General features: G+C 46.8%; 1 protein-coding gene across 5 annotated transcripts in view; it reads right to left on the reverse strand.

The window, feature by feature from the left end:
- Positions 1-20,605, reverse strand: part of CACNA1B (calcium voltage-gated channel subunit alpha1 B) — a 204,402-nt gene that overhangs the window by 19,754 nt on the left and 164,043 nt on the right. For 3 of the 5 annotated variants that reach the window (XM_071766018.1, XM_071766017.1, XM_071766015.1), the window contains 10 exons: positions 20,204-20,341; positions 19,102-19,303; positions 17,387-17,551; positions 16,937-17,047; positions 16,685-16,768; positions 9,244-9,360; positions 7,697-7,762; positions 7,048-7,139; positions 6,243-6,393; positions 5,217-5,344 (listed from right to left, as the gene is read on the reverse strand). In XM_071766018.1, coding sequence (XP_071622119.1) covers positions 5,217-5,344; positions 6,243-6,393; positions 7,048-7,139; positions 7,697-7,762; positions 9,244-9,360; positions 16,685-16,768; positions 16,937-17,047; positions 17,387-17,551; positions 19,102-19,303; positions 20,204-20,341 — 1,254 coding nt within the window. Of the gene's footprint in view, positions 1-1,076; positions 1,174-5,216; positions 5,345-6,242; positions 6,394-7,047; positions 7,140-7,696; positions 7,763-9,243; positions 9,361-16,684; positions 16,769-16,936; positions 17,048-17,386; positions 17,552-19,101; positions 19,304-20,203; positions 20,342-20,605 lie in introns of all 5 variants that reach the window. The other 2 variants (XM_071766019.1, XM_071766016.1) reach the window with 1 other exon arrangement.

The raw sequence follows: 20,605 nt of genomic DNA on the forward strand, positions 1-20,605 counted from the left end.
AGACCTCAGCTAGCTTGAATTCGGGTCAGAAAAAACCAGAGCCCAGCACCTGATCTGCAGGAGGGTGGGGGAAAGGGGACCTGGTCCTCCCTTACATTTGGTGGGGCCCATTTTTCACTCTTCTTCCCCTGCTCCCTTGCTGGAGGTGTGGGGCCTCACACCCCCTCTGCAGAGCTCCTTAACTCCTCATCCCCAGTGGAGTGTGGAAAACCTCCGGGATGGAGTGCAGGAAAAGAGCAAGATCCCTGCTGGCACCTTCCACTTCTCCCTCCTTTACCTTCTCCTCCTGCTCCCCACACACTGCAGGAAAATCCCTGGGACCCCACTGACACCCTGTGTCACCCTCTGCTGCTTTCTGGGTAAGATCTGTCCCTAATTCCCCACCCCACCTCCCAGACACCTCCTCTTCCTCTGCTCTGAGGTTTCCCTGGATGTCCCTGGATGTGCTTCATGGCTCATGATCTCAGAGCTGGGATCACAGCTCCTGGGGCAAACTCTGGCTCTTGCATCATGGAAATTCCATCCCTTCATCTCTCTCCAGCCTGAGCAACCACCCCACTCAGCTGCCCCACACCCATCATCATCAATTGTCATCAAATCAAGACATCAGATCTCTTTGCAGCTCAGGGAAGGGTCCCAGTGTTGGTCATTTAACTGAAGGACAATGCTCTGAAGCCTCCAAAAGCCCAGACTTGCCACTCCTTAGGAATCTCAGGATGACATTTCCCTTTGCTATGGGAAAAGGCTCAGAAGCTTCTCTCCCAGCACTTCCCACCTGGAACCTGCAGGATGGGAGCTGGAGGGTTCACTGTCTCATAAAGCTGCCTGTCTCCAGCCAGCTGGGGTGTGGGAGTAGATGGGGAAGAGATGCACAAGAGGGACAAGGAGGCAGTCAGTCAATCATTCCTTTTTTGGGGTTTTTTTTCTGGTTTTTTGTGGGTTTTTTCTTTCAGGCAAGGGGTTAGTTCAGTTCCAGTTTCTTTTCCGTACTTTTTGCACTTGCACTTGGGGAAGGGGCATAAAAAGAAACAAAACCAGAACTGAAAATGCTGGAGGGAGTCTCCGAAGTTCCAAACCTTGTAAGCCACCCTATGAGGGCACTTCTTTCCTAAGCCCAGGGGTGGAGCAATTACACGTAACAAATTGTACATATCCTTATAATGAATCCTGCAACTGGAAAGAAAACATCAGAAGTTATGACAGCAAAAAAACCCAGAGAGGATTCAGCTTTACCCCAGGCAAACAGAAGAAGCTGAAAGGGTAAAACATGGTAAAAAGCAAAGTTAGTTTGACAGCAACCAGAATGCAGAGAGAGAGAGAGAGAGAGAGAGAAACTTCCAACTGCTCAACAAAACAAACATCCTTGGACTTTTCTGCTGTGAAACCTTCAGTGCCATGTGCAAGGCTTCCCAGCCATTCCCTGTGGTTATCTCTATCACTTCCCAACCATTCCCTGGGGGTATCATTACTACTTCACTTCCCTGTGCCATCTACATCTGCCCTGACCCATCCCCTGGCCCAGCAAAACCAGACCTGCAGCACACAAATCCACAATTTAATGGCTGGGATTCCAACGAGCTGGTTCAGAAGAGCTCAGGATCCTCCATCTCCCAGTGTTACCACCCACAGAACTCCAGCTGGGCTCTGCTCTGCTGCGTGGGCAAGGAGCAATTTGCTGGAAGTCCAGAAACTGCCACCAGGAGACTCATCTTGGCCACCAGCACTGGGAAACCCCAGCCTGCCTTACCAGTTTAAACCAGACACCTCCAGGTAGCTTTATCCCCAGTCTCATTAACTCCCAACAACATTTTCAGTTAATTTAACAGCAGGATTAGATTTCTTAACTTTTGTGAGTAACCAAATCACACACCAAAACAAAAAAAAAAAAAAAAAGTTGTACTGAACTTTAAAATGTCCTCTAAGGAAAAACTAGATGGTTTGGCTTCCCTGTGTTTATTTTGGTAAGTTATATAAAGAAAGCTGGAATATTTTGGAATATTGCCTTCAATATTACTGCTTTTCTGGCTGTGAGAAATTAAGGTCTATTCAAAACCTTCAGAATCAACTCAAAACTATTAATTCAGAAACAAGATGAAATGGAACTGTGCAAGTCTTGGCTGCAGGCCTAATCATAGCTATAAAAAGTCGATTGGTTTAAGTGAGTCAAGAAGTTTACTGACATTTTAGAATGGTTTTGTAAAATCAGTGTGGAGAAAAATACATATGAGCAATTCCCTCAGCTCTTAAGTCTGTGAAAGGCTGGAAAACCAGCAGCTGGATTGCATTGGAAAATCATGGCAGCAAATGATGACAAATCAGGATAAACAGGGATTCTTTCTGGGGTTGTTTAAACCTATCTGAGGTTTATTTATTTTCAGCAGAGCCCTTTTTCTCAGCTGGACAGGAAAAAGTTCTCCAGTGGCAGCACCTGTACCTCCTCCTGACCACTGAAGGTGCTGCCAGTGGCACCTCCTGGGAATGGGATGGCAGGACCAGAATTCCCAGCATCTCCAAGGGGTGTGCACTGGGGAGGGAGGTACAAGAGAGTTAAAGCTCCCACTTTATGTATCTCAAAGCTCACAGAAACCCAATTTGCTGCCCTTTCTCAGCCCATCCTTCAATTCCATGTTTCCACTCCTTCCCCAGTTGAATCTTACCCAAACTGCTGTGTGTGCCCCAGTTCTCTCTCTCTCTCTTCTGCTGCCAACCCCTAAACCCAACATTTCCCCATACTTACCCCAGCTAAGGGGGCACCCAGCCCAAACCACAGCTCCCAGGTGCTTTGGTTACTTCCTTTTGAACATTTTTTTTTTCCCCCAGCAAATTTTAAACGAAGTTGGGGTTGTGTAAAAAAACCAAGCCACAGGTGACACTGGAAATAGGCAGCTAAATACACACACATGAAGCCCAGGGTTCAAATATTATCTAGGAAATAAAACCATAACAACACCTGCACTTTTTTGCCCACTCATGCTCACCCTTCATGAAGGCTCTTGAGCTATGACAAGGGGACAATCACTTCCATCCCCTGTTCCTTGGGATAACCAAAGCAGAGACCTTTCCAGAGGCCCTCAGTGAAATACAGAAGCTGGAAGTAGCTCCTCTGCAGATGAGCAGAAGGCAGCACTGCCTGGGAGTTTCTTTCTTAGAAATCAGGCTCTGGTGATCATTTGTTACTCCCCATCTGGGAGCTGAGGTGTTTAACATGGAAAACAAATATTGGGTAGACATTTTTGTTCTGTGACTTTGGAGCAGACAGCTGAAGATAAACCAGATCCTCTGAAACCCTGTGTCTCCAGACCTGTTGGGGTGTCTGCTGTGCCTTAAAAACCAGATTATTCAGCTCAGCCCATGGGTGGTTGCTATGAATTACCACATCCAGAGCTTCATGGGATTTCAGCCTAAATGACCAAAAGATCTGTTCTGGCCTTAAACTGTAATGGATGACAGATTACTTTTAAATTGAGGAACTATTCGTCCCATTTATGGAAATATCAGTGATTTCAGTGGAACTGTTCACACATGGAAAATGCAGAACGTGCATGAGGATGAAGCTTTGAGCATCATCTTGGCCATCCTTTGGTTTGCATTCTGCCCCTGGACACCCTGCCAACATCAACAGCTTCACTCCAGAGCAAAACAGGACCAGGCTTAGAGAAAACCAGAATTAGGATCTTAATATGTGACATATTTTGTATTAACAGCTCCAGAAGTGAAAAGGTTTGGTCCCTGAGCACCTCACAAAATGTAACCTCTGAGCTCAGACTTATTTGAGTGAGAAAATCTTCCTGTAAACTCTGTGCCTGTGCCTCTTATGGGTGGGAAGTTCCTGAGCACAGAGACATTACAAAGCACACTGACACTCATTTCTCCCTTCCAGGTGTGCTTGTTACTCCTCCCACAGATGCTGGCCAGAGGCAAGACCATTTTTTTAAGGAGAGAACAGGCACTCCCAAGTTTCCAGTCTCATTGAGATTTTTCTCATGGTAAGAGATAGGATTGGATTTGAAAAGAAAGAAAGAAAGAAAAAAAAAAAAAAAAGAAAAAAAAAAAAAGGCAATTTACTGCCTGCCAAATACCCACAAAGGACTTGTCTGTGTTACAGAGCCCGTGGTAATGAAATCTGCTTGGAGGTTACAAGCTGCTAGTATGTGTGGAGTATTTCTGCAGGCTCATAGCACGGATAGCTTGGAGGTGGTTAAAATCCCACACAGATCAGAGAAAGGCAGCTGGGTTTGGAATGGGCTTACATTTCTAGTTAGACTAAATCAATTTAAGTGAGATTTAAAAGTAGTTTAATTGCATCCTAGCAGGGATGTTTGAGATGTTCATTAAACAGACTTTCTGCATCTGTCTCTGCTGAAGGGAAACAAAACAAAAACAACAACAAAAAAAAGAGTGGCAAGATTGGAGGGGCTGGAGACAGCTTTGTTAAAAATATAGAGGAGACTCATTGCAGAGTGACTTGTGGAGAGGATGAGGGACACTAAATTCATACTTTAAACATAGAAATGCCTCCCAACAGGCAAATTCCCAAGCTGTTGAATATCCAGGGAATTACTGTGACCTGCATCCCAGAGCCTCTGGAGATTACAATAACACCAACACCACCACTGCTGGGCAGGAGCTTTCTCTGGGCAATGGAGAGAAGCAAAATGCTCAAGAGATTCTTGCTCTGAAAGTGACAACTGCTCAAAGGCATTTCCTTCATTTTTAAAAAATTCCTTAAACCCCCCAGTCCACCCTCTGCCACCCAGGTGTGCAGCTCTCCCTGCCAGAGCCATTGAACAAGACAAAGACAAAACCATAAACCTGACCACCTCACCCTCTGGCTGTGAGAAAGCCTTTTCCTCCTCTACCACACTCATGGGATATTTCAGCAGAGGCTGCCTGAGAACTGAAAGGCTTCCAAAGTTAAAGCTTCCTGCATTTTCTTCTCATTATTTCACACACTTAACATTTCAACTGCAGAACATCCAAAAGCTAAAATATTTGATCCAGAAGAACACAATTCCCCTCTACAATTTGATGTCATTACAAGGGGGCTTCCAGGATCAAAACATTGGGCTGGATGAGAAATATCTGCTGGGTTTTTTTAAAAAATCACGTTTTTGGAGTAATTTTCCATCTGGAGCTGTACTCATACTAAACACATGCTGTGTGCACAGGTTTGGTATTTATACACAATGTAAATCCTTTATACACAATGTACATACCAGGCAGCTGGGTCATATTCTGCCCAGACACGAACAAACTCATCCAAATGGTGGGGCCCCAGGATGGAGGAGTCTCTTGTCAGGTATTCAAAGTTGTCCATAATCACAGCTACAAACAGGTTCAGCATCTGCAGAGAGGAAGGAATGAGGTGGTTAGGGGGAGAAAATGGAAAGGAGAAAGAAAAAAAGTAAAAAAGAAGGAAGACAACAAAACAAAAACGAAAAAGGGAGGAAAAAAAGAAAAAAAAAAAAAAGAAGAAACAAAGGATAAGAAAAGGAAGGCTTGAAACATTCTTTTTTGGTACACTTCAGAGCTGAGACTTTCATCTCTTCCTACTGGCAGTTTCATTGGGTCCCAGTCCCTGATTTTCCATTCCTCTGTCCCCATGGTGCAGGGGAGGAACCCAAGCCCTGAGAGCAGAGATTTTTTTCTGCACACAATCCAGAGGGAGGATGCTGGCACCTAGAAAAGCTCAGACCCAGCCCTGTAGGATGGCCACAGAACCAAACACCACAGCTCTGGGTACTCTGGCTAAAGCTTTCCTGGCACCACTTGCAGAAGAAAAATGATAATTGTGTTTGTTTGACCAACACAACAAATCCCAAGGCTTCAAAAATAAGTGTGATGCTCCCAGCTGCCTGCTGCAAGGGCTTCTGAACTCATTGTCCTGGCCCTTCCCACCCTGCCCTCCCCAGTCTTCTTCTTCAAAGTCCCATATTACAAATCCAGACAAAACAGATTAATTCATAATTCCCAAAATTAGATTCCACCCCCCACCTCCCCCTGTGAGAAGAAAGATAAACCCCTTCCCTTTAAACTAACAACTAAATGCTCTCTGTGGGGATTAAAGGGATTTTATCAGCAGGATGATAAACAGGTTTTAGTGAAGCTGGGTTGTAGTGTTGTCTAAATCATAATTAGGGAGCAGGAGGAAAAGGGAGTGGGGAGAAAAGGGGACAAAAGAGTTGGGGGGGAGGAATCACACCAACACCTCCACCTGGGGAGAGAGACTGGGACCGACTTACCAGGAAGGAGCAGAGGAAGATGAAGGACACGAAGTAGAAATAGGCAAAATCACTGCCACATTCTTTTTTGGTGAGGCCAGAGAGAGGGTCACAGGCTCTGTTGCTGAGGCAGGACAACATGATCTCGTGCCAGGCTTCCCCTGTGGCACTCCTGGGGATGGGGAGGGCAAAGGATGAGCTCAGCCAAGCCCCTCCTCGTCACAGACCCAGGGTGGTGTATTGCCCAATTAACTAAATTAATTAAGTGGGAGGTTGTATCCAGGCAGGGAGACTGTATTTACATTAGGAATTGGAACTACCAGCCTGCTGACATGAAAAAGAAAGGAGAAAGAGCATTTTCCTCTCTTGCAAGAGGGGATAGAAGAAACCAAAGGGGCTCAGGTAGGCTTAGAGCTGGGTTGGTTTTATGGAGGATGGAACCAGGTTGATTTAAACATGCCCAGAGGAAATGTAAGCAGAGTTTACATCACTCCTTTCTGAAGCAGAGAACACTTCTCACTTAAAAAAAAACAACAAAGTTTCCTGACAGTGAGCGCATGGGTCAGTTAAAGCAGGGGAGTTCTGCCTGGTATTGAGCTTCTGCCTGAGCTGATGAGGGGGTCACAGCACTGGGGGTCACTCTGGAGATGCTGCTGGCTCAGATCTGTCACCCCTGGGGATGTGCTGGGACAACCCTTGGTGCTGAGGGCAAGGAGGGAGCAGGGACGGATGTTTTACTCCAAACATCTTCCTCAGAGGATGCTGAAATCTCAGCAACTAAACTGGCACATGCAAAAACCCAGAGCTGGTTCAGTATTCCCTGTACCTGAAGAGAAGCATCAGGGCCTGGAGGAAGGTGCGGAAGTTGTTGTGCCGGTTGATGGAGGTTTCATCATCCAGGGCAATGTTTCCAAACACCTGCCACAGAAACCAGAAGGAATTCAGGCCAAACTCATCCTCACGTGGGTATTGGAAATACAGTTGGATCAAGTAGAATTGGGGAAAAAAAAAAAAAAAGGCAGGAAAATAACTTGTGGTGTAAGGGATGTTAAAAGCCAGGATGATTTCTGTGCTGAAGGGGGAGATGGAAAGGTGTTGGGGAGATCACATGGGGTAAAAACCAAGGCTAATGTGCTTTGTCTATCAAGGAAATCCCTCATTTCTTTTCAGACTGGTGCAGCCTGCTCCCAGCTCTTGGACATGCCATACCCAGAGGCAGGGACAGAGACCTGGCTGCCCACCACCCCTCAGATGATGCTCTGCCTGCTTATGGACACCCAGGGCCACATTCCACACCACACCTGGAAAGAAGGGTAGAAAAAGTGGCTTTCTTTTTTGCACTTCTAATTTACCTAACACAGGACAAGAAGAGCTTTTCACCCCAAGTCAGTTGTTGATCCCACTGTGGAGGGAATAACCCATTTGTACCCCCAACTAGCAGGACAAACCCAGGCTACTGATGCTCAGTTTTTTACCTGCATGCCAATAATGGCATAGATGAAGAAGAGCATTGCAATGAGGAGACACACATAAGGCAAGGCCTGTGGAGAGGGAGAAGGTGACATTAATGACAGCAAATGCACAGACCAGCCCATAGCATTCAACCCCTGGGCAGCTTTGTGCCTGGTGGCATCTGCCCTTCAGCTGAAGGAACTGGGAAGAGAGTGAGAACAATTCTGGCAGCCTTCAGAAGACAAAGCCCTGGGGGCAGGTACTCATCCATCACCACACAGTCTGGGCTTTCCAAGGGCTCTCTGTACCCCCTTGGAAGCAGATCAGCAGTAAAGCAGGGAAAGCACAATCAGTGTTTGTGGCAGTGAGCACTGGAGCTGCAGGGCTGGCACTGGCACCTTCTGTGCATAATTGTACAAACATTAATTTTTAATGACCTTGCTGTAAATTTAGTTTGAGAGAAAAAAAAAACCACTGCCAAGAAAAGAAAAAAAAAAAAAAAAAAAAGGTTCCTGCTCCCAAACAGGCACAGATTGCAATCCCAGGAGGACAAAAATCTCTGAGTTTTAACAAGGAATCAGTGAAGGCTACAACATAATTATGTCACCCAAGCTGAGAGGAATAGCTGCTTTCCACTCAGGCTAAACGAATGGGTAATTAATGCTTCTTAATTAGGAATAGCTGAAAAAATGAGAAAGTCTTGCCCCAGGGCTAGACTCTGTGCTGCTCAGGGCAGAAGAGGGGTGGCAGAGCCCACAGGGAGCCCAGGAGGAAAGAGGGGACAAAAGGGCTGAAAGGGCTGTGGTGATTTCTGGTGCACGCCTTGGGACAAGGACTGGCAGCTGAGTGCTGGGGGCAGCAGACAGACAAACAGCTCCTTGTGGAACCCAGGAACCATCCCAGCTCCACTCCAGGGGCACGGACTTCAGGGTGGGTCAGGATTATACAGAAAAGGACCTTGGCTGGGCACCTCTCCTCAGGTCCAGCCAAGATTACAGAGCCTAGGGACACTCTCCAGAGTGGTAGCATCTCACATCTCAGCCCAGGGCTCTCCTGGCTGCAATGTTCCTCATGAGGTACAAAGTGAGTACAGCAGTAGCAACACGACCTCCATCCATCCATCCATCCATCCATCCATCCATCCATCCATCCATCCATCTATCCATCCATCCTCAGAGAAAACCTGATGTAAGGCTGAAGCAGCTGAACTGAAGAGCACCAGCTGCCTGCCTGGTGTCTGGCTGCAGGCAAAGGGCAGGCAGGAGGGTACCAGTGCACATTCCCATTTCCTAATGCAAATCCCTGACCCCCAAGCCTTTGCCATAAGGATTCTGTGGCCATTTCAAGGACAACCCAAGCTTTGCAGGCTTGCTGCCAGCCTCAGGAGCCACCCAGCTTTCAGGCTCACCTTCCAAAGTGCTCAGGGGATGTTGAGTGCCCCCCAGTGAGCTCTCCTGCAGGGTTCATGTTCCTCTCATCCCTTTGCTGAGGTTCCCTTGGCCACCAAGCTCTTTGATGGTCACCAGAGGACGGTGCTCAGCCTCACCCCCTCCCCTGCCTTGCCACTCACCTTAAAGGACTGCACAAATGTCCAGAGCAAGATGCGGATAGTGTAGCCCTGGCGAAGGAGCTTGATAAGTCTGGCTGCCCTGAAGAGCCTCAGGAAGCTGAGATTGATGAAGTTGTCCTGTGGAAAGTAAAGGTTGTGTGTCCTTCAGAAATTAACGCGATTCGAAACCACAGCCCGCAAAAAAGAAATTAAAATTACCAGCTTCACGATCTAAGCAGCAAATCGGCCACCAGAAAACCTTCCAAAAGAAACATTCGTCAGTGCAGATCACTCCACATGCAGCAAGTATGAGAAAATCCCTCTCCACAAGAGCCCTCCCCTCTGCTACTGGGTCAGTGATAGAAAAGGAAAAGGCCCTTTCACGCTGTCCATGGAGCTCTTGTTTTCTTTGAGTAAGGGCAGATCTTCTCCCCTCAAAGACTCAGGGAGAGGAAATGGTGCCAGGTTATCATTTTGTAAAGAGCGAGGTTGTTTTGAAGCCTTGGTCAGCTCAATGAACTGAACTTAAGCCAAGACAGTCACCAAGGACTGTGTATATAGCAACAAAGAATGGCTTTGTCCAGTGAAGAGTAAAACATCCTTTAAAGAATGAGGATGTTTTCTAACCTGGAGGCTTTAAAGGTTTGTACAAGGTGTGACTGGACAGACTCCTCGAGGAGAAATGGCACCAGCAGGACTCTTTGAAAGATGGATCAAGGGCAGCGAATCAATTGGGGATGCTGAGTGTTCAACAGCAGCAGGATGACTTAGGAACCTGCTGGGTTTTTAAATTATTATTAAACGTGCCTTCACAGGTAGATCAAAGAAGAGACAGATTCTCATTGCCATTTTCGTCTGATTCTCCCCACCCCTCACCCCATTTTTTGCTTTCGTTCAGGGAAAAGAGGTTTCTTGCCCCAATGAGCTAATCTAGAGAGGGTTCTTTCCGAAACAAAACATGCAAAAGCCAGATCCCTCTTGCCCTCCTATTTTAAGGAGATGAAAAATATCCCCCCCTTTCTGTACTGATTCCAATTCACTTATTTGTGATTCTCTGTTCACAGCCACTCATTTGACTGAGTTTGCAAAAGAGAGGAAGCATCCCACTTTAAGCTATCAAGCAGCAGAGTGAAAAATATAATCATAAGGAGCTCTTGTTGGTAAAGATGAGCAAAAATAATCTTTCCCTTGTATTATTTTTACCAGAAGACACCCAGTCGTATTGAACTGACCCACATTTCTTGCTCATTTGGTTTCAGAGCTCATGCTGAATTTGGGGGGCTTGTTGGATCTATTAATTCTTTTTTTTCAGTGCCAGCTCGGTTTTGGGGCCATTAGCATCGCATTCCACCAATCCCATCAAAGAGTTCAAGAAATCAGTCTCAGGCATGCACTCAGTTTCTCTCAGGTTAAAAACGCAAGCAGCTCAGAGTTAGGCACAGACCAGATATCAGACTCAGTCCTCAAATAAAGAGAAAAGAGAAAAGCACAAGGTATGTTCAATGAAGGAGCAGACAACACCGAGCTCATTCCAGCCAGCAACAGAAATCAGCTCTGGCAGGCAAAACGCAGGCCAGGATCCCCCTGGGTTGTTCAAGGTCAGGAAAAGAGGCACTGAAAACCCCACACTTGTCTCGTGGCATCAGCTGCTGGAATATTTTTGACATCACTGATGTTCCCTTCACAAAATCCTGAACTCACCTGATACAAGACCTGCAGGGGCAGAGCCAGGTGGTGGCTGGATAACCAGGTAGTGACTGGATAACCAGGAGTCATCACCCCTAACCTGGTCCTGGGTGACCTGTGCCCCATGCTGGGAAGGGCAGAGGGTTAACCCAAAGCCCAGGGTCACCATGGAAAGTCTCCCCACCAGCAGAAACTGGATCAGACCTTACGTGTAGTGGCTCGTGGGCTCTGTGCCCAGGAGCAGCTTCAGAGCAACAGCCAAGCCAGACCTTCCCTGTTCCCCAGCCTAACTGGGAGCCCAGCCTGCATCTCTGGGATCCACCTCTCTGCAGACCAACCTGCCTTACCTCCCTCTTCCCACTTTCCTGCAGCTCAAAAGCAAGGATGTAGTTTTCCTCAGGCTTTGCCAACATCTGCTGATCCATGGTGCTCAGCATCAGCTTTGGTGGGCTGCAAGGTGGTGGGCTGCAAGGTCACACTGAGCACAGGGCATCCCTTTAGCCAGGACAGTCTGGATGTGTGCAGTGCAAACCAGGAGGCTCAGAACTGTCCAGTTACATCTATATTTATATATATATATCTATATATATACATCTATTACCCCCTTAAATCCCTGGGATTTGGAGGGACAGACAATCCATGTCCTTTTTCTATTTATTTTTACCCCAACCTGGCTCCTGCGCTGCCATTTCCTAAAGCACGGGGAAAGCCTCAGCTCCAGGGGGGAATCACTCTCAACCCAGGAAAATCCCCAAGCCCCAACACTTGCAGAGCCTTCAAGGGGCTGTTGTTGTCTGTGCTGCTCAGAAGGAAGCAAAATCCCACAGGCTGGTGCTGGCTGGAAGAGCTCCATGTGTGCAACCCTCAGCACATGGCATAGAAACCCATCCTTCGAGCCCACAGCTGGCCAGGCAGGTATTAGAATTGCATGCAGGTAAAGGGGAAACTCCACATTGCAATATTTTTTGTGTTTAAACAGTGGTTTGCATCAATTCTCCCCCCCCTTAGCCACCTCTGGAACAGGACACATGTAAATATGATCATTGTCTGGGTGATCAAGGGCTTTCCTTCCTTCCTTCCAGGTTTTTGGTTGTTTTGCTGTTGCTGAAGGCTGGCAGATGCTGACAAGAGGCACCACAGACTGATGATTTTATGATCCACCTGAGGATGAGCAAACGATGGCTAGAAAAAAACATTGCCTCTCACTATTTTCTAAAAGAGGGAGCTCTGGTGTCCCCCCCAAGGGGGTCTGGGGACACTGGGCACAGCCACCACTCCCCTTGGGAGAGCATCCCTGGAGCAATCTGCAGAGCAGGAGGCACAGATCTCACAGCTAGCCTTGGGCAGGCTGCTCTTCAATCCCTTCTCAGGGTGTTTTCCATACTGAAAATCTGCAAAGCTGTGAAGAATGGGGCACACAGCCCCTGCTGGGGTCTGCTCCTCCAGCATCTCCAGCCGCAGAGAGGTTTCCTCCTCCACATGGGAGCTGTGACCTCAGGGATGCAGGATGGGCTCTGTTCCTGTGCTGGGCACCACTGGCAAAGCACCAGGATTTGCTGTTTCAGTTCTTTAACCTGCAGTGGGAATATGAGGTTTTCTGGACGCAGTCTTCAGGATTCAGTGCAGGAGGTGACAGCAGGAGGTGACAACCTGGCAGAAGTTGAGCTGCTCCTCCCCCCTGCTTCTTCCTGCAGAACACAACCACCTCCCTGCATATGAAACTTCAGATTTCTGTCCTCAAAATGAAGGCTTTGGCTCACCCAAAACTGCAAAGAACTGTGTGACGAGGAATCCAACCAAGCCAGGAATGGAATCACTCAGGAAGCTCTGGCAGGTCTCTCCAGCTGGAACTCACAAGAACTGACCAGGAAAAGTTTTGTTCCCATGGACGTGTCCATGGCACTGCCAGTACTGAAGAAAAGGTCCTAATCCTGCACAGGGTCATGGCTTTTTAGGTTGTATTTTTCCTTCTTCATCCACTTCTGCTTTATTAATGTTTCAAAGATAAAGGCCAGTATTTCCAGAGGCATCTTTGGAATCAGGCACTACATTCCCAGGGAGATCTGGTTCCCAGTTCTTTCCAGCCCTGTTCATGACAAGGTTCATGCATTTTACTGGAGATGTTTGCTTTTGCATCCAGGGACCCTGTGTCCACTGAGGTGGCAAACTACTTCTGTATGCTGGCATGATGAAAAATTTAAAAGTTGAATAAAATCCACTTTTTCCTTTGACTTCTCTTTTGATTTGAGGGAAGCCAGTCTGCAATTACATCAGTGATTTTCTTTTTTCCTTGCAATACATCACACACCATGGGCTTAAAATACCTGTGAGGAAGCTCAGATTTCCTGCTCCCATTTGCAGAAAGCTCAATGCACCTCATCATCATAAAAAAAAAAAAAAAAAAAAAAAAATTAAAAAAATCCCATTTCTGAGAGCTGACTTTGGTACCACCACTTACAAACTGCAGGGTTTCCCAGCCAGCCAATCTTCTCTACTCCAGGCCATCCAGAAGCATCCTCCCCTCCTCCCCTCCCTCAATTTTGCACCAAAATAAAGCAAGTGTCAGTCTCCCCTTTACCGTGGGCAGGTGTGACAGACAGCAGAGAACAGGCTATTGGTAACTGCATTGGCCTCACGTCACCAATTAGCCAAGGGAAGGAGGTGCAGAACAGAAGCCAGATTTGAGGCACGCTGCAGTGAGGCTTTGTCACCAGTGCAATCGGAAATCTCATCAAAACGAATTAAATCAAAAGAAAAACGAGAGAAAATAAAAGCAAGAGAATTTAAAGAATTGTTTAAATTCAATGAAACCAACCGTGTCCTATATGTGATGTTTTCATGGATGGGTATTGGCAAGATTATTTACAATTTGTTTTTTTGGTTTTTTGGGTTTTTTTGAGCAGCAGGTGCACAACATACAGACGGAGACATGGTTTTCGCATTGTATGTTGATTGGATGGCGTGATTCAGCAGGTAGATAAGGAAAATAAAGAACAAAACAGGAAACAAAAGAGAAAATGAGTAATCAGGACAAGCAAAAAAGGAAACTCTGAAAATTTCACTGGAAAAAAACTGTTGGGTTTTTCGGGGGTGGGTTGGGGGGGTGTTATTTTATGGTAATCATATAAATTAAAAAATGCTTCAAACCAAAACAGATTCTGAGATCCTAAAGGTAACACAGACAGTGCAGGAGTTATTTGCATTTCATTTTGCAATGCAAATTGGGAGGACAATTCACAAACACTTCTCAGTATATTGTTTGGGCTTTTTCATATTTCCAGGCATAAAAATAGATGTCAGTTTGCCACAGACCCATTTGGCCTCCCAAGGGCAGCCATGTCCTCAAGGACACCTTCTCCTTATTGCACCTCTTTTACCTCAAATACTGAGAGGGTAAAAAACTGACATACATGTTTTTGCCTAAGGAAATAGAAAAATATAGAGATATTCCACTGCATTCACAAAATAAAGTACATATGACGTGACTAGAAAAGTAAAAGAAAGCAATTCATCAACAACACATTTCTTTTCCTTTTATCTTTACTTTTCGGTGGGTTAAAAATATCACTGCAGGAAGGGTGGTGGAAGCTGAGTCTCTCAAGATGAGACCACCCAGGTGAGTGGGTTTCTTTACCTTGGAGCACACTTAGAGCTGGAAAACACAGTCCTGGAGAAAAGTGAGGCTCCTACAACTATTTGTCAGCCTGATCCCAAAGCTGTGGCCAGAAAGCATCTCCTCCCCTGGGAGCTGGGGGCATCACGGGTGGGTATTCTGGGGACATGATGGCCATGATCACCTGCTGGGTGTCACCTGGGCTTCCCAGCCCAAAAAGCCCTCCTGAAGGCACAGGTTAAAGGGGGATGTCACCCACCTGTCCCTAGCACTGCCCATCAGACTGGAGCTGAGGAGGGTGAATGGAGAGGAGGGCAAAGTCCTCTGGGGACACAGCTCTGAGAAGTGCTTTGGTTCTTTGGTTATTCCCAGCTCCAAAGGCAGGCAGGGAGCTGCTGCAGCCCTGTCTTGCACCCTGCCAGGACACTGACATTCAGGTTATGTTGGATGGGGCTTGGAGCAGTCTGGTCTGGTGGGATACACATCTTTATGATGTGTAAGGCTGAAGGCAGCATCCCAAGGGTGGCTGCAAAAGCCATTCAGTGGGGCTGAGGATGCTGCTGCAGGTGGGCACAGACTGGAGAGGGATCAGAGAACCTCTCCTGCCCCTGACAGCAGTGCCAAGGGACAGCTACTGCTTCCAAAAGTTGGGCATGTGCACACCCAGCCCTAGAGATGCTGTGGCTTTGCATGTGACAGCCTCTTCTGGTCAGTCCACAGCCAAATCCCTGGGCAGCAGGGACCCTCACCAAGGTTCAAGCACCCTGGGGGTCTGCAGGGAGAGGCAAAGGTCTGTAAACCAGGCAGGGAATGGCTACAGCTGACGAGTGCTGACAGAGCAGCTGCACAAAGGAGGATTTTAAGAAGCATCTGGGCTCTGAGCTGTGAAGGAGAAGCCTTCCTCAAAGAGAAGATACCAACCTTGGAGAGCCAGCAAATGTGGTAGAAGGAAGGGTGGGAGAGAAGCCTCAGGCTCTGTCTGGGGCTGACTTGCAAATGTTTTCTCAGATTTTCAAGCCAAGGTCCAAGCTTGGGTGCCTGACTCTGGCAAGAAAAGTGTCCCAGGGCAGAGGGAGCAGAGGTGGACACCCAGTGCCTGCCCACAGGGCAATAACCTCCTGAGCACCCAGAGAAGTGGCAGCCAGAGCTTGTGTTTGCTTTGAGTGATGTTTCCCTGGCTGGAAACCACGTACTGAAACCAAAATGTTAACCAAAGCCTAAAAGATAGGATTCACCAACAGTTAAATGAACACCATTCATCTGGGCAGGACAACTCTGGGGGTTTATGTGCTTTTTTTTGTACCAAGGAGGTTAGGTCCTCACCACCAGCTGAATAGCCTGTAAAGAAGCCTGGGAGCACAGTTCTTAGCACACCCAGAACAGATCTATAAGCAAAATCCCTGGGACTGAGAAAAAAAGTCATGGTCAACTTCAAATCCATCACACAAGTATAGAAACATCAGCTAAAACATGCACTGGGAGAGGAGAGGAGAGATTTCTAGGTGGGGAAGTAAGTTGAGGCAGACATTTGCTGCCTTTATGGAAAAATCCTCTAGAATTTAATCCTCTAGAACATTCCCTACAGGAGCAGGGAGACAACAGTCACTGAGAAGTTGTTCCTTTGTTTGAACAATTGTCTCACCAAGATTTTTCTGCACTTAAGAGAAATGCCCCAACAAGACTGTGCAGGCTGCTGGGTTTCTGGCTGTTCCCCCATTCCCATCCCCTCTCATCACCTTCCCCAGACTGGGCAGGAGCCCCAAGGGAGAGATTGAGTGTGTGCCTTACACAGCATCCCCACGACCCAATCCTGTTGATTTTTCCCCTCTATTTAATTCAATCGGATTTTTCCATGAATAGGCAAAAAATGGCTGGGGGTTAGAGTAATTTGGTGAACAAGAAAAAGCCCCAGCTTCCTGGCAGAGTCACTGTGGTCCTCATTAGAGCTTTTTTGGGGCTGCCAGCTGTGCCCATCTCCCTGGAAAGAGCAGAGCTGATGGAAACTGCTGATGGAAACAGCCCAGCCAGCAGCACACGGTGAGTCCCAGGGAAAGCTGGAGGGAATGAGGCTGGGGGGGGAAAAGGTGCAGTATCCTGACAGGGTAACAGTTTTTTTATTTATTTTTTTGGAAAACAAAGCATCTTGGAGCAAAAGGTACTTACCGCGATCTCTGTTACTAAAATATCAGTAATACTTCCCAACACTGTTACAAAATCAAAGACATTCCAGGCATCTCGGAAATAATTCTGCCAAAGGAAAGGACAAAGAGGATAGAGGGATTAAAAGGTTATTTTCTTTTTGCAGCATAGGTTTGTTTGTTTGTTTGTTTGTTTGTTTGTTTGGGGTTTTTTTGGTTGCAACACCAGCATTTCATGCAGAGGAATCAGCTGACAGTAAAGGAGGAGGGCACGTACCAGCACACCAAAGGCAATGATCTTCAGCACACATTCCATTGAAAACATGGATGTAAACACAATATTCAGGCATTTCAACATTTCTTCATATGCTTCGGGAGCATCATAGAACTAAATCAGGATGGAAGAAAAGCTGTTACTGGAAGATTCCCTGGATTTTGAGCACCCTCAAGAAAAGCCCCTGCTCTGCAGTGGGAAGCCCAGGTTCCCACCCTGCTGACCATACACTGAAGGGGCCAAACCAGCACCGTGCAGAGGAATCCCATCTAATCCCAGTGAAACCACATCCCTTTGGGGATGAAAGAATCCCAGAAGGCATCTAAAAAGACCTCAGGCAGATGGGAGGTGGCAGCAGCTGCTGCTGCTCTGCCCCGAGAGCACAAAACCTCTTCCAGCAAACACCACCTTTGTTAGCCCAAAATGGCAAAGATTCAGCAGCAGCCCACTAACCTTCATCATTAGCACAATGGTATTGAGAGCAATCATGACCATGATAAAATACTCAAAGGGAGGGGACACCACAAATTTCCACATCTTGTACTGAAAGGATTGCTTGTTCTGAGGCATGTAGCGGGTCAGTGGCTTGGCACTTATGGCGAAGTCTATGCAGGCCCTCTACAAAACAAAAAGGGGATGAAAAGAACACAAAACAACAACAACAATAAAAAAAGAAGGGCTGGGAGTCTCTGTCAGTCAGGACATTGCTGGGAGAGCAAGCAGAGCATGTACTGGAGTTGCTATTTCTAAGTGTTCCCACACACAAGGTGAGTCCTGGCTACCCCTGTGAAATGCAGCACAGGATCCCCAAATTCTGACCCTTTTTGGACAATCGCTGAAATCTTAAATCCCACAGCACTCCCATGGCCCCCTCGGAGATCACTTTCCATCCCAGCTCTTGGAAGGACCCAATCCCACCCCATTTAGGGAATCCACAGGTTCACTTCCGAAACCACTGCCAGTTCCTCCTGATACATATTTATAGAACCCAGAGGATTGGTAAAATTGTTACCTGTGTTTAAAAAAAAGTATTGTGAAGCTCAGGTGTGTTCTCACCCACAGCAAAACCCACCCAGGTAGTAACATTTCATAAAATGTGAACTGACCTCAACCAATAAATTATCCAACAAATAACACTGAGCAACCTCCCAAACCCCCCCCCAGGTGGCTATTTCTGTTCACATTATTATACTATAAAACTGCATTAAAACTTGGTTTCTACCCACGAGACATTTTGATTTTGGAGCATTTCTCATCTCAGATTTAGATAGGAATGCAGTCTTAAATTACTGCAAAAATATTTTCTTCTCAGTTGAAAAATAATGTGGGCAAAGCATCTCTAAATATTCTGCTTTATTTTGGACTTTTTTGTTCCTACTGACAAACAATGCACTAACTATTAATCGATTAAAAAAGCATCTCTTTTCATCAAAAATCAGGTTCCAGTTGCAAAGGAATGAAAAGAGATGGTTCTTGCAGAACAGGTCACTGAGGCTCTGGGACCCCAGATGAAGGATGTTGCAGATGTTAAAAATCTGCATGGGTTGAGCAGGAAACTGGACACATCCATGGAAGAAAGATACACAGATGTCACCAACTACAGAAAAAACATCTCCAAATCAGGAGGTTCCTGAGCTGAAAATGTTGGTATTTGTTAGGGGACAGAAGAAAAGCCTCACAAATGCTTGCCCTGGTCTCACACTCTTCCCAAGGCACCGACTTCTGGATGCTGTCATGGGGACATCATCTCAGCCAGATCTCCAGCCTGGCTGGAGGAGCTTTCCTCTGGGGAGCCAGAGCCACTGCAGCTCAGGTTGATTTCTGATCTCTAGCCTCTAAAAGGCCAAAAATTCACCTCCTTTCACCCTTCCATACCTAAGCTAACTTGGAAATCTGTCTTCACTTTGAAGCAGAGGTGTGGCCCCCAGGGACGTGTGACAGTGCTCACGAATGTCACGCATCCAGGGCTCTCCCTGCTCTTGTTTTTCCACAGAAGCTGAAATAATCTCTCACTTGTATGGTCTGTACACCCCCTCAGGTAAGGGCTGCTCTAAAGCCCCTCCCAGGGCACAGGAGGGATGAGGACTGGGATGAGGACTGGGCTCCCAGCAGCATCGAGGTGCCCTGAGCCCCCAGGTGCCAACTCCAGGTTCAGAAGGCTCCGGTACCTCGTTTTTCTCGAGGCTGCACTCTGACATCACTTTATCTCCTTGCTCTTGGAAGGTGATGATGATTAACGCCACAAAGATGTTGACAAAGAAAAAAGGGAAGACAACAAAATAGACCACGTAAAAGATAGACATTTCCATTCTGTAGCCAGGGCTGGGACCCTGCTCCTCGTAGGTAGCATCCACCGAGTGCTTCAGCACACTGCAAGCAAGGGCAAAGAGAGAAGAAAAGTCAATGAAATCGGTGTGAAGCACCAATGCCACCCTGAGAGTCACTCACTGGCCTTCACTCACGTGGAGGGTTTTCCACATATGCTCAGGTCAAACTCATTCCCAGCTTTTTGGGGAAAGTGGGAAGAAGTTTTCCTTGAGGATGTTTAGGGAAATCCTTCCCGGTTTCACCATTCTGCAGAATGATGCAGATTTTCTGGGTACAGATCCACTGATCCCCCCTGGCCAAGGGGAGAGGATACAGTCAGATCTGGCTTCTCTTCTCCAGTCAACAGGGATGAAGGAAGGGTGGGAAAAGAAAGGGATTGATGATCTCCAAGTAGAGGAACACAGCGAGGGACTGGAAAAGGGAGGCTGATGCTGTATGTTTTATTCTTTAATTTTATAAAATAAACATCAAACAGGGAGAACAGGGAAGACCTGCCATGGAAAAACCCTGAGCATGAACTGTATTCCACATGTCCCAGCAGAAAAGTGTGCCAAAATAAAGTCATATGCTGAAGAGTAAATATCATTTTGGGACTGTCATACCCAGCATACTTTCAGCATAGGTCACAATACTTTTTTCCTCTCATTTTCATTATCAATTGTACACCTGAGAAAGGTGTGCAAGTCCAAAAGACTGGAACAAGCAAGCTTGAGTACTGAGAACTTCCCAAGCATCCCTGATGCAAGCTCAGAGAACGTCAAGAAAAATGCAGAGCCCGGTGATTCACCCACTGATCACACAAGGCTAAGGAAAAAATCTTGGCTGATAAAATCCTGTTCTTATTGCACAGGTCACCTGCCATTTCTGTGTCCCTCAGAGCTGGGGAAAGCCCACGGCCCCTGCCAGCCCCGTGTACTCACTTGGGCCACCCCGTGTACTCACGTGGGCCACCCTTCTCCTGTGGAGACAGTGAAGAGGGTGAGCAGAGCCCACAGCACGTTGTCGTAGTGGAACTCGTATTTTTTCCACTCCCTGGGCTGTGCTTCCACCTCATCTTTTTCATAATCGAGGTACTGACCCCTAGGAAAAACAGAGATTTGGACCAAATGAGAGAATTCAAGCAAATCAGCCATTTCTGTGACTGACTGAGGAGCACTATCCAACCGTGCTCTGTACTGACATGTGTAAAGACACAGCCCCTAGGTCTGCAACACAAGTTAAGGTCATTTCTTCAGACATTTTAAGCCACAGGAAACACAGAATCATGGAATTTGTTTTGGTTGGAAAAGACTTTCAAGATCAACAAACCCAACCCTTCTCCCATCCCTGCCAAGGCCACCCCCA

This window comes from Heliangelus exortis, chromosome 22, assembly GCF_036169615.1.
Source record: "Heliangelus exortis chromosome 22, bHelExo1.hap1, whole genome shotgun sequence".
Classification (NCBI taxonomy): domain Eukaryota; kingdom Metazoa; phylum Chordata; class Aves; order Apodiformes; family Trochilidae; genus Heliangelus; species Heliangelus exortis.